Here is a 14,683-nt window from a genome sequence, read left to right as displayed (position 1 = left end):
AGCGCTAAACAACCTTATCGCCGAGTTTGTATTTGTACAACTAACCAACTTGTACTTCACCCCTAATGTATGGAATGCCTGTATCATTTCAGGTTCTTCAAAGTGGTAATCGGGCGACTGATTAGATTACCAAGATACGAGTTGTCTGTTACTTCATTTTGTTGCTTTGTGCTGTTCCTGCGTTGCAGTCGTGAAGAATCGGTGATACTTCAGTTTGCCTTTCATAGGAGCCCTAATTGCTACGTAGTTGTGAGTACCGATATGCAGCTTCTGTCTGTATTTGTTGCGACCCCCATCTCTCTCTCTCTCTCTCTCTCTCTCTCTCTCTCTCTCTCTCTCTCTCTCTCTCTCTCTCTCTCTCTCTCTCTCTCTCTCTCTCTCCAGGAGACAAAAAACCGATGAAAATGTTTAATGTGTAGATAAGCATTGAAACTGAATACTGCTGTGTCATATGGCCACCAGCAATTCAAATAAACGAATTAGAATTCAGAAAAACTTCTCGAGTACATATAATCGAAAGGTTGGAATACGGGTTTACCATGAGAAGCTACGTTAAGTCGAACTTTATACCTTAGAAAAAATCTAAGCATAATCTAAGCATGGCAACATAATTGAAGCGATAAAGGAAAATGTTGTGAATTTCAAAGCCTCTCGACAAACAAGGAATATATTTGTTTATTCATTTATTTATTATACTTTGTCGCTGTCTCCCGCGTCAGCGAGGTAGCGCAGGGAAACACGAAAGAATGGCCCAACCCACCCACATACACATGTATATACATACACGTCCACACGCGCACATATACATACCTATACATTTCAACATATCCATATATATACATACAGAGACATATACATATATACACATGTAGATGATTAATACTTGCTGCCTTTATTCAATCCCGTCGCCACCCAGCCACACATGAAATGACAACCCCCTCCCCCCGCATGCGCGCGAGGTAGCGCTTGGAAGACAACAAAGGCCACATTCGTTCACACAGTCTCTAGCTGTCATGTATAATGCACCGAAAGCACAGCTCCCTTTCCACATCCAGGCCCCACGAAACTCTCCATGGTTTACTACAGACGCTTCACATGCCCTGGTTCAGTCCATTGACAGCGCGTCGACTCCGGTATATTTGATTTACCTCCCAGGATCCTTCTCTGTACGGCCTCTCTCTAGTCCCCCGAATGGGACTACGGGTCAGCAAGAGTGGGGATGGTGCGTGTCTTTGTAGGTTGAGCATAGGATAACTGAGGGATGAATGTTCAGTATGAAAGATGCGTCTTGGACATTAGTGCTGTGATATGTCGAATTTGTTTCATTGCATGCTATGGCTACACTGCATTATACATGACAACTGGAGAGTGGATGTCAACAGTCGAAGCTGTTCGTTGTCTTTTCCAAAACTCTGCTGACGTGAGAAACAGCGAACGTATGCAGATTTTACTTATAACTGCCCTTGGACATCCATCGTAAGAATAGTCCTGGTGATACGCAGGACGTCTTTCCAGTAACAAATAAATGTGGACTCCCTTAAAATGAGAAGTTCGGTAACACCATATATATGTATATATATATATATATATATATATATATATATATATATATATATATATATATATATATATATATATATATATATATGTGTGTGTGTGTGTGTGTGTGTGTGTGTGTGTGTGATTATTACGTGTCTTGCTGTAAGAGTTTATACCCGAGTTGCCCCATCTCTGTATATAATCATATTCCATATCTCTTCCCCAGTGTGTATACACACACATTACGCATCCTAGCCTAACCCACATACCCATTCATGGAAAAAAATTGAACCTTACTCAAATCGTAAACTTCGGTGAGGAGTGCGTAAATATACCATGTATGGCCAGATTTTGATAACGCTGTTCATGAAGGTTTATGTTGTCATAGCATTTGATTTTTTTGGATGGTGATTAGAATTTGACGATGACGGTCTTAATGGCCCTTGTGGTAGATAGACTTCAAGTACAACCAACCAATTAACCAATACCTACGGTTTACCATTCCAGGGAGGTCGGTAGCCACCCAGTCATGAGTCCAGTGGAGCTTGTATGATGTTCCTTGATCATGAGGACACCCACGTGGCACAACTCGATCCTCAGGTCCAAGGTTAGTGTGCCAACGAAGTCGGCTGTGTTATTTAATGGAAATAATGGCTAGGTGGCCAATAAGCCAAATCATTACCACGCACGACTTAGCCAAACATAGACGAGTGCCATAGCAGATATATAACCACCGATAAAGGAATCATAAGACATATGACCACCGATAATGGAATCCTAAATTAATTAGTTGGAGTTGGAGAATAAAGTTGCTTTGATTCTCAGTACTTAATTTAGTACGAAATCTTTCCCATATTCATAAAAACGACTCCCTTAGTTACTGAACTAAGGGAGTCGTTTTTATGCATATGAGGAAGATTTCGTTACAGGCTTTAAACAGATGGAACTCAACAACTACTAGCCTGGCTTGTTATGAGATGATCAAATTAATGGTCAGAAAGACCGTTACACATATCATTACTCATAACAGCTAGAGAATGGATACGAGCGAATGAGAATTTTCTTTGCCTGTTCCTGGTGCCACCTCGTTAACATGGGAAACAGTCACCAGTTAAGAAAGAAGAAGGAAAGAGGAGACTTAACAGGATATGATTCATTATTGATGCGCAGAATTAAGAAGAGTGAAATTATGATTCCTCAAAAGAATTGCCCTAGCGCGCCTTTCACGAAATCTTACCCAAAATAAGTTAGAGTACGGTGGATTTTTTGTGATGAAAAGATTTTTCACCCTGCATGATCACCCAGCCACCGCCGGGTATCTTATTCTTAGTGGTGATAGTATCTCTTTGTGATTCTGGTTCTTACAGGATGAGTTAATCGGAAGTTCATACGCAAAATAATCACCTTAATCACATTTATTCAGATAAAAAGTAATTATTTTCATTACACGAGAAAAGATGATTTATCACAATTCAATTCGATGCCGTAAATACCTGAAACGTATTCTCTGGCAAGTTTTACATGACCAGACTTGAATACAGCGTTATCGTGTTGATGAAAGTCGTAAATGTTGACAGTGACCCAGCATGAAATTTGAGGTGATGTGGCGTCAACAGGAAGCCGTATTAGGGCATGGGAAGTCCCTGAAAAGTGTCCGTGAAGTTGGTAGGCGTGTAGCCCTGCATCATCTCAGTGGCAGCGTAGACGCAGAGCGGGTACAGCTTGTGGCAGGGGTTACCTCGCTGGCCGTGCCATACCGCTTTGTCGTACTGGCCGTAGTAGGTCGTCTCATCGGTATCGTCACGACCTCTGTCATGGTTAAGGGATAATAGAGTTAGTATGTAGGTCAGGATGGAATTCTTGAAGTTATGCTGTCGTTATATGCTTTCTGCAATCACCCTTCATATTCCCCGGTATTATTATGTTTGCCGCAAGTTTGGTAGACTGGTCCACGGCTTGCAAGTAAGGAGAAAGAATATAGAAAAACAACATAAAAACATGAAATGGGAATGCGATTCTCGGGTCAGGCACTCGCCAGCAGGGTGAGGGTAGGAGTGGCAGAGTAATCTGACTCACCTGTAGGGCAAGAGCAAGACGGTCTCGTCCTCGGTCAGGTAGATGGGGTCCTTCTGGGCCAACTCACAAACCAGCCGCAGCCCACACTGGTCCTTGTCCTGCGACGCAATCTATAGGGAAGACAATAAAGATATGTAACCATCGGAAACTTGACTCATTCATTTAGTAGCAACAAAATAGCTTTAGAAATCATTTGCAACTTTCACAGTTTCTCATTTATAGTAAATATGAAATTGGCGAATTCAGAGTCAGAGTGGCCGGGTTCACTTTGAACAGTATCCACGTTACTTGTTCGTAAAATGCGGATCAGATATACAATACTTAGCCTACCGAGCACGACGGTAGACCCTTGAGTTCACTTTACGTCGTTTGTGTACGACATTCTATCTCCGGATATGATGGCTAGGCATTTGACCAAATACCTCAAGGTCCATCATAGCCGAGGGTCGCGCCGTCGTGCTTTAAATTGTACCGTCCTGCATATGGAATGCTGTTGATCCCATATTTCAGGAGAGACAGTTTGCCCTGTCATTAGATTTTGGAATTTTCAATATCTGTTTCAAAACCCTTTTACAGTATGATTTGCTCTGCTCTGAAGTAACGATATCATTTTGCAAGGCAGCTACGCTTTTGTGAGCTTAGATTGGATCACGCAAGTTGAGAAAAATCTTACACATTTTTTGGCAAATACAAAAGTTAAACTGGCAATCACTTGAATATGCTGGAATGTATATAGATTGTAGTGCGTTACGCTTCATGTGTTCAAGAAGAAACGTTTTAGTTCATTCGTAAGGAAGTGGGTTATGTACGACTTTGGGAGTAACGGTCGTACGGTGGAGGCATTACCGTCTCACCTTCCAGTACAGGTCCTCCAGTATCTCCTGCTCTATCACGTCGTCCAGACTCCTCCTCTTCCTGCCGTACCATCCACCACCGCACCAGCCACACCCGCCGCCACACCCACCACATCCACCATGATGGTGATGATGATGGCCGTGATGGCCAACCAAATATCCCTGGGGGAAAAAAAAATATGAGATTAATCAACCTGAGATATACATTCGTAAACGATATAAATCATGTCAGAGTTTCATGGTGGCAATTTGCTGTTTATGCTTGATTCTACCAAGAGCCTAGTCCGCGTCGACCTAACATTCTTTCATTGCTTAAGTCGTCTACAAGCATGTGGAACATTTTTGTCACTCATGAATAACAGCCTTTATCATCCTCGTCAAGACCGACTTTCAGTCCGACGTTACTCTCCCTTTATATTCTCTTCCCTACTTGGCTCACTCCCTATATTCTTCCAAGTCTCTCATCGTCTCCCACTTGCTTTTCTCCGTCACACATACTCACTTCTCTCCTAACAGTTCCCATTAGTTCTTTAACCTTACTTCGTCTTTCCACCCACTAATTACCATTTCTAATCTCTTCCACCACTCTTTTTCCATTACTTTATTCCTGGTGCTTTCAAACATGCATTCTCTTATGATATCTTCGTTCAGTTCTGTGCCCCCATACGTCTGATTCACTCTCTCCTCACACATTGTTCAACCTTTCATCTCCGACTCACCCCGACGAAGCCCAAAGCTCCGGCAGCAAAACGGCCACAGCAGGGCACGGGGGCAGCGGCCGCCTCGGTCCCCGGCGGGCTCACCACGCCCACACCTAGCAGGGTCACCACTGTCCACACGCCCACCACCGCCGCAGCCATTTTGACCATGCTGCTGCTGCTGCTTCTGTAGGAAGTAATGAGAACATTATTGGACAGAGTTTAAAGAAATCAATTATTTCGTAACTCATGGTCAGTCCCAACCCTCTAGCTAAGTTTAGATCGGTAAAGCGTCCTTATCTTCGTTTCTTCATACTGGCACCAATGAGGGCAATGAATAAGATTATACAAAGCACGAGAAAACAAAAATCGGAGGCAAAGCACGCGTTGGATCCTTATGTGAAGGGTTAAGTAGACTTTACGTTTTTCAGCCCCCGAGAGCGGACATCGACTGGCCTTGTCAAAAGATCGATCCAGTTTCTTTAGTCGCATTGGGTTGGGTTTTCAGTGCCTGCACAAGTGACAGTAGAGAAAGCGAAGCTGCCACTAACCAGTTGATGTCACGTATTCGTTCGAAGTCTAGTGTGCAAAATATAGTCGTGGTTATCAATGAGCTACAAGACGTCTTTAGCACTTATAGTTACTTGGGTACACTCTCACTAAGCTTCCCTTGGCGGCCGTCAATATGTTACTGGCGCGTGCTAGGCAGATCTTTGACGGGTCAAAACAAAATTATCATACTTTGAAGTGAATACAAGTGGTACTCGTATTTAAAGATGTGTTGATATATGATGAAGTCGTTAGGTAGCACAATACGTGATTAATGCATAACTATCAAACTCATACTAAAGACTATTTATAAAGAGAAAAGAAAAGGAAAACAAGAATGCATTAACTGTTCATGAATAACATTCTTCTCGGTCAAGTTTGATTATCCTTGAATGCAGTCTTACTTACAATGATTATCATCAGAGACGGTTTAAGAGACATTTTTTACGTTCAAGTTTGTCAAAAAGTTTATAAAGAAAAAAATCAGTTTGACATTAAGTTTACAATTTACTCGAAAACGGTGTAAGCCTCGAGAACCAAACGGCCGAAAAACCCTACGCCACATACAGAAGATAAATAATTTCTTGTAACACTAACTAATAACTGAACAACAGCCGTATTAGATATATCGAACTTTCTTCAACTCACGCTCACCATTGCGGAATTTTAGGCGACACTTGGGATTACCTGTGGTTATGTGAGCTGCAGAATACCAGAAGTGTCCTGAGAGTGTGTGGGTCCTCGGCAGCGGCCCTGAGTGTTTCTGGAAGAGGTCATCCTCACAGGCTGATTATATACCGCCGTGGGACCTCCCCAAGGTTACCGGGACAAGTGGCCGTGACTGGTGCAAGTAGTGCCAACGCTCTCGTGACCTTGACAACATGGATGAACTAACGTAGTGAGAATAGACCAAGAAATGTACCCTCCCCCCCTTGATATATGGAGTGACCATCAGTAAGATGTATTCGTCGCAGACCTTACATGTACCGGGAATCAGTCTCATATTAGGGAAAAATGATTATAAGAAAAAGAAATCAAATGTAGCCTTCGCGTCACCTTATTCAGTAAGATAATGCCCATAGAAATGTCCCATTGTTATCTGCGATCCCGGTCTTTGCCAATACTATCCCACTGAGAACACACACCAGACCTGTACTAGTAGTGGCACCCGAAAACACACACCCATACTCTGCCAGTAATGGAACCCCGGGAACAGGCCACTGTGATTGACAAACGCTCGGGCCAGGCTTGACCTAGCGATTCTTTCTTCACACGCACGCAGACTAAGAAAATTGTAAAGGAGAGGAACTGCCTGCTGGCAGATGTTAGAGTAACATTCAATTATATGGGTGAGGAAGTAATCGGCAAGTTTTTCACATACTAGATAAGGCCAAAACTAGGAAATGCCTCCCAAGTAATCCCACCGCGTACAGAGAAGCACAGAGGATGATATCGAAGATGGTAATAGTTCATTTATTTTTTTAAGAAAGATGGGCTACAGGGGAGGTTAGAGGTCTTAGATTTATCCATCATGGTAAAGAGAAAAGTGAAGGGTAACCTGGTCACAACCCTTGAATTTCTGAACCAGCCTGACGTGAATAGCGAGAAGTTCGTAAGATACAGGTATAAAACTACCTGAGGCCTTATTATGAAATGAAAGAAGTAACTTGTTAAAAAGGACGCGAACAAGTACTGTACTTTTGTGGTATATGAGTCGTGGATGAATTGATCAAGCTGAATTATGAGACAAAGAATGTGGACAGCGTAGCATACAGAAGTTTAAAATGTTTTGGGATAAAGTTCAAGAAATGGGGACTCACGAGTGTAGAACTTCCCCGTTCAATAGAAATAGGTAATACAAGGTAAGTAATGCACCACGTATCCAAATAACTGAAGATCGTCTGCTCAAAGTATCATTTTGTTGGTATGTGATAGATGAAGCAAGGGAATGTTTACTATATTCTACAGGGAAGATAGATCGTAGGGCATCCTTCGTAAGCGGAAGGACTTTGGAGCAACGATGTTGTAAAGCCTGCCTTGCATTCCTAAGTTATCCAACTTTTTCACCTTTTCAGATTCACTCTGAGCGATCTGGACAGTCTGCATACTGATTTCTTGACATATTCAGCCATGGAAGATGAGTTTGAGCTTCTGCACGACCACTTGAGGATGAGTTGGCTATGAGCCGGCCCGAGCTTCGGCGCCTGAGGTTCGTGTAACACAATGCTCAATTGTGTTTGTGTTTGTTCATATGTGTCCATGTGTCTGTATGTCTTTATGTGTGCGCACTTGTACATATGTGGATTCTAGATAGAAAAAAATCCAAAACCAAGACAGTTTAAGTATGTGACTAGAAAGCCTTATTAGAAAATCGTAAGAACCGAATGTGAATTTCTAAAGATATTTATGCTAGTGTCTTCGGCAGGATGTGTCATCGGCTTACTGAATACATATACATACCCGTGAGAGTTTCCTGACTATGGGATCATAATCAAAAACTCATTGTTTCGTTTTTACTAGGATCGACCATATGGTTGCACGTGATTGCCTTTGACGAGAGAATGACATAGCTTTTCGTCTTTTCTCGCCAAATATGAGTGATTTAGGTTTCCTTGGGTAGAATATGAAGACAACTCTGGACTGTTCACAGCTTCCTGAACATCTTACAGCCGTGGAGTCACTCTCCTTGGTCTTCTTGCACAACTGCGTCACCAACATGTTTTTCAAGGATCACGTGAGGTACATCTGTCAGAGAAAAATCATCCTTTGAGCACGACGATGCGACCTTGGATACAATAGCCATTTTTTTTTTTTTTAAGATTGGGTCAGGACTCATGCCATCATGCCTAATGTTTGGGTAAATGGAAACACTGTAATTCCTTGGTGGTATACAAGATGTATTGTATCCAATACGGGCAAAGGCTATGTGTGCGAAGCTATCTCTTATGTGCATTCACGTTTAAGCTCACTCTGACTTGTGTAGGGTTTAGTTGTTGATTATGTGATAATTCTTAGATTCAAGGAGCTCAGAACTATGATTGCAATTCACAAGCTGCCTTGCAGCCAAGGATGATACCAATTCTTGGTTGGGTCCAATAGGGAAATGAGGAAGGAGAAATGCAGTGGACATGACCCTTAGTATTAGCTTGGAGAGAAAATTTCATTTTTTTTGTTTTGATAGTCGAATGGGTTTAGCTTATGGTACTAGGCTGATATGGGAGTAAAATATGGATAAATCTCAAACTCTTTCTGTGCTTGCTACGGATTTTGATCCAACGGTCTGTAGGTGACGGTAGCCATTAAAGCCAACAACACACACTCATTCTGTAGTCTTCTGTTAATGTAATAACAAATAATCTATTCATCACATTCACATATTATATCAGTAAATGTGAAAGTTTCGTAACTGAGGGTTATTTAGAAGTTTGAAAATTTTTCAACGGATCGTATAATATAGATTTGAGCATATGTATGTTCTGGCGTACCAAGTTTTAACACCCTTGCACTCAATGGTTGAAAATATTATGTTTCTGCAATGGAAATGCATTACGTAACAAAATTAGAAACGAATAGGTAGCCAAACATTTATGGAATAACATAAGTTAGCAAGTTTTTTGTATGGCATATGCTAATATCTTTTTCATAGACAAACCTTTATATATATATATATATATATATATATATATATATATATATATATATATATATATATATATATATATATTTATATATCCACAAATTATCCCCGTCAAATGCTTGAACGAGGTTCCTTGCATAAGATCAAGTCTGTACATTTACATAACAAGGTTTAATGTTCCAAGGATGATGTAACCACGAAATCTTTCAAAAGGCGGACTTTTGCCAAAGTTGACTGCGTCATCCTTCGAGGGGGATTCTACACTGTCCTTAGATGCCATCAAGGTCATTGGGATTACCAACCATGACTGCCGCTACTACGATCTTAACCTTTTCAAATAATTTGGGATTCAGGGAGTTGATCTTGACGCGAATAAATCGAGCTGGAAGGGAGATTTACTTTAATGAAGTCTCTTGTTTTCGTGAACCATTTAGAGCCAAGTACTGACCACTCATTTCAGAGTACTTCATAAGCGTCAAGTAAATCAGACAAGAACTGTCGTCGAGGAACTAGATTTTTGTTTTACCACCTGCGACTATTCTTGAGAGAGATTTCTACTTTGTACTTTATATATGTATATGTATATATATATATATATATATATATATTTTTTTTTTTTTTTTTTTTTTCATACTATTCGCTATTTCCCGCGATAGCGAGGTAGCGTTAAGAACAGAGGACTGGGCCTTTGAGGGAATATCCTCACCTGGCCCTCTTCTCTGTTCCTTCTTTTGGAAAATTAAAAAAAAACAAAAAAAAAACGAGAGGGGAGGATTTCCAGCCCCCCGCTCCCTTCCCTTTTAGTCGCCTTCTACGACACGCAGGGAATACGTGGGAAGTATTCTTTCTCCCCTATCCCCAGGGAATATATATATATATATATATATATATATATATATATATATATATATATATATATATATATATATATATATACATGTGTGTGTGTGTGTGTGTGTGTGTGTATGTATGTATGTATATCGGGCGTTAGTCATTTGTGGTGGCTCAGACAGCATGAGATAGGTCAGAAGTAAGTAAAATTTACTGCGATATTTCATTTCCATACTGCTTCATTTGGATGCATTTGTCGATCCCCACAAAAAATGCATCTCGTAATCAGATACATTCCCATAATCCAGCGCGACGCGAATACTGACTTCGAATGTTAGAGGATAAAGGTTTACGAACGATATTGTAAAAACCGGTCATCGTAAGTCTCCACAGATATAGAAAGCGCAGTCCTGACAGAGTAACGAATGTGTCTAGAACACCGGACGGCACATCAATAGTGGTAATCATGCTAATTTAGATTTAGATTTATTTGTCTGTGTTTGTGAAGTTGGCCAAGTGACTCCCCATGATCTCTGGGGCAGTGAGTGGGCACAGTTCCTGACAGGGACTGCCTCGCTGATAGCTACTCGAATATTTTCATATTTGTCAACCCCAGCAAACTGACTCGGAAAAAAATAATTTCCCTTTCATGTTTTTCGTTTCATTTCAGGCACTCAACCAACCCACTAATCACTGAAACCATAAATGTAGTCATTCAAATCTCACAAATGCAATGAATTATGTCGTTTCTCAGTTGATTCACATTTTTCAGGTGGTTTGCAATGCATCTTCGCATGGAGATAACTCCATACAGATAGAATAGGGAAAGTTAGATTGAATGAATGTGGCGGCCATAAAATGTCACCTCCCATCGAGAAATCAGCTGGTTGGGAAAGTGTTGCCTGAGGATGTTTATGGTGTTAAGCGCTTTATGTTTGGCCGGACCAACGTGATGGAATGAAGAACGCTCCAGCACGAGCAAATAACGATCTGAATTGACCATCACAGGAGCACCCTCTGCGTTCTTCAAAAAGGTAGGGACGGCAACACACACACAGTTAACATGGTTGACTAGACTGTTACATAATGTAGTCACTAGGGTGTACCACTTCCTATAACGTAGTTTTGTCCATAGACGAATCCGCTGATTGGATGTTTCTTCATCATTCATTTGCAATATATATATATATATATATATATATATATATATATATATATATATATATATATATATATATATATATTATATTATTATTATTATACTTTGTCGCTGTCCTCCGCGTTAACGCTAGGAAACACGAAAGAATGGCTCAACCCACCCACATACACGCCCACACACGCACATATACATACCTATACATTTCAGTGTATACATACATATACGCACACAGTCAAATACATATATACACATGTATATATTCATACTTGCTGCCCTCAGCCATTCTCGTCGCCACCCCGCCACACATGAAATGGCACCTTCCTCTCCCCGCACGCGGACGAGGTAGCGCTAGGAAAAGACAACAAAGGCCACATTCGTTCACATTCTCTCTCTCTCTCTCTCTCTCTCTCTCTCTCTCTCTCTCTCTCTCTCTCTCTCTATGGTATTGAAATAAAAAATCACCAGAGGATTGGCCAGCTAAACAATATACCGTGAATAACTGCACAATGTGCCTTATTCCTAGGTAACAAACTTCCAGTTCATGAAAAATACTAAGCTATCCGAAAGGACGTTGCAATCGCTTGACCTACGGTTAGAGTACTCATTAAGATGATCCAAAATACCAGGAATATTAAGACAGGAAATACATCTACAAAAATAGAGTTAAGCTGTATGCTTTTTGGACAAACATCTTACAATATTTGTATCATAAATAGTTAGGGAATATAGATTGCATCTGATATATTATTCAAACCGATGTTAGAGAGAGAAAAGTGGGGGCGTAGAAACACCGTATCTTTTTTGTATGAAAGAACCGAACTCCAAGTGGCTGTCAATATAAGTGCGTAAACAGAATAGATTTCAAGTTCTCCTCTTAACATTCTTTAGGTATAAAAAAGAAACTAACGCTGAAAGTTAAGCAAACCTCATCCTTCAATAACTGGTTAATTTCATATCCATCAACTTGATCACTTTCTACATGCATAATTGAACATATGTACGTAGAGGTAGTGTTACTCCATCGTATTAACTATACGTTATACAGGGATATATCTATCTATTGAAGTACCTCATATATGGGTGCACTGAGAATTTATAAACAATTTTAAAGACAAACCATACTGACCAACATCGTTAATTGACAGAAATTGAATAACGAAGTACTTGTTATAATGTAGAAAACGAGATTGCAAGGAGACCAGAGAAAACTGGGCAAGGACTGGCTATGATATTTATTAATTGATCCTGATCCTACCAGTAACATTAAAGTAAGGCTTATCTGCAAGATGTCTTTTTATTATATTTTTACTGATAACACTCAAGCTTCGTCCGTTCAATATCTGCACATATTTTACCTCAGAGCCCCAGTTTGTATATATGGTCTTAACATGTTTAACATCTAAAGAACGTATTAAAAGGATTTTTCAGACGATGGATATAACTTAACGTTGACGGCCTGAATGACCTTAGTGGTTGATAGGCTTAAGATCCAACCAGCCAATAATTAAGGTTGTCTGAATTAATGATTCAGTTATGTCTGGTATCCTTTAAGGCGGATTTCAACTTTTCTATCCGGGGAAGGGTTGGCGGACTTGGATGCTTACACACACTATACCTTCCCTGTCCAAAACAATGGGAGGGCGGTGGATGATATAAAAGAAGAAAAAAAAATTAGTTTCCGAAACGACGAGTTGCATTACAATGTTGGGGTGCATGTATATGTACCGGAATCTTGGTACATTTACATTCCTGTAAAAGCGTGCTGGAATTAGGTGAAACTGGTTCTTAATCACTTTCATGCTGGTGTTAATGATTTTGTGGATGTGAGAGGATCAAAGAACGGTATATCTCGGCCAATCATTCAAATGAATTATGTCATCAGTAGGTAATCATGTTTACGATAAACAAGACAGAAAGGCAACACCTTATAAATCAAAACCAATAAGAGGAACTAGGAATGACGACGCATCTCGTAAGACTCAACCGATATTGAGAGGATGAAGGTTTCTGGGGTGGGCTTGGCTTAACATTTCCTTAGGGGATCATTGCTCCTTCTACCCCCACCCCCACCCATATTTGCTCATGATTTTCGTACACCACGAAATGAATAGAAAAGACTGATTTTGATATTTTACCATAACCAATTTACCTTCTTTCTGCTTTACATGAAACAGTGGCGCATATGTTTGCAAATGAAAATTTCCCCTTTTGCTTGCGACATACAACATTACAGTAATCAAGTAAAGCAGTTCATTACTATTGGATTCAGCGAAAATTCATAATCAGTAAGAGACGGTTCCTTTCTGATGCTAGATGTTAAGTAAAATGACCCTCAATCAGTTTTATAAGCCTCTACTTATAATTCGTTTTAGATTTTATATAATACAAAGGTCCATAGAGTTCATAAAAGAGACTAAGATTAATCAGTACAACAGTATGATATTCAGTGATTTACGTAACTTTGATGTGTTATAAATGGAACTCTGATTTTATGTGCATTATTTCCACTTTTTTTGAACTTTACCGAAACATCGATCAAAATAAAGCATTATGATAAGCCTCGGTATCTTTTTTTTTTTCTCATCGCATGTTGAAAGTTCATTGTAGTTAGAAATTATAAAGATTCAATGCCTTGCAAAAATTCGAATCGTAGACTAATTTACATACCATCGTATACCATATATAAATTTGCTGCAATTCCATTATGCAATTGTGTTCAAATGTCTCGAACCCCCAAAGTTTCGAATCCGTTTTCGTCAGCCGCAGTTCATACTTGTCGCCTCTCGCCATTGTGTCAAGTTGTAAACATTGTTGATAGTGACGAATCTGTGTTCAGTTGAAAGTGTTTCTTGTGATTTATCATCACGTAAGGCAAGCTTTGAAATAATCAAGGTAGGCTCTATAAGTGGTGTTTAGTTCCTTCACATTATTAATGACTGGCCCCGGATAGACCTACTAAAAAACAATCACTTTGTTAGATTCATCATTCAAGTCCGACAACGTCATTTTTTAACTACCTCTGGAAAAACCTTGAACGCTGTCAGGTTTCCAAGATGATTCTATAACCATACACGCTGTCATTGCACGCATAGTCCTTCTGTTTATAGTAGAAATGTCCAACATTATTGTGTTGTGCTTCGTTTAGGGATGCTTGGCGTTGGACTCGCCAGCCGCTGTGTCGTTTGTTTATTTTTCTATTCTGTGAGGTCGACTGAAATCATGGATGTTTTTCTCATGCTTTGGTAATCATTTGACATTTTATACATGTTCCGGTTGCTAGGGGAAGTTCAAAGAGGTTATTATGTTGATATCCAGAAGTGTTTAACAGACTTTTTAACGA

The 14,683-nt window shown here is 40.1% G+C and overlaps 1 protein-coding gene across 2 annotated transcripts; it reads right to left on the bottom strand.

The window, feature by feature from the left end:
* Positions 1-2,938: 2,938 nt before the first annotated feature.
* On the bottom strand, positions 2,939-6,530 carry LOC139760547 (uncharacterized). 2 transcript variants are annotated; one of them, XM_071683875.1, is made up of 5 exons: positions 6,404-6,530; positions 5,189-5,354; positions 4,470-4,631; positions 3,616-3,725; positions 2,939-3,348 (listed from the first exon to the last, which is right to left on the bottom strand). In XM_071683875.1, the coding sequence occupies exons 2-5, from the start codon at positions 5,336-5,338 to the stop codon at positions 3,165-3,167; spliced, it is 606 nt and encodes a 201-aa protein (XP_071539976.1). In that variant the 5' UTR covers positions 5,339-5,354; positions 6,404-6,530; the 3' UTR covers positions 2,939-3,164. The 2 variants fall into 2 exon arrangements, with proteins under 2 accessions (XP_071539976.1, XP_071539977.1); XM_071683876.1 differs by having other exon boundaries at positions 5,189-5,348; positions 6,404-6,486.
* Positions 6,531-14,683: the final 8,153 nt, after the last annotated feature.

Source organism: Panulirus ornatus, chromosome 37, assembly GCF_036320965.1.
Source record: "Panulirus ornatus isolate Po-2019 chromosome 37, ASM3632096v1, whole genome shotgun sequence".
NCBI lineage: Eukaryota > Metazoa > Arthropoda > Malacostraca > Decapoda > Palinuridae > Panulirus > Panulirus ornatus.
The sequence above is the reverse complement of the archived record's forward strand: the minus strand, read 5'-3'. Positions and strand labels throughout refer to the sequence as shown.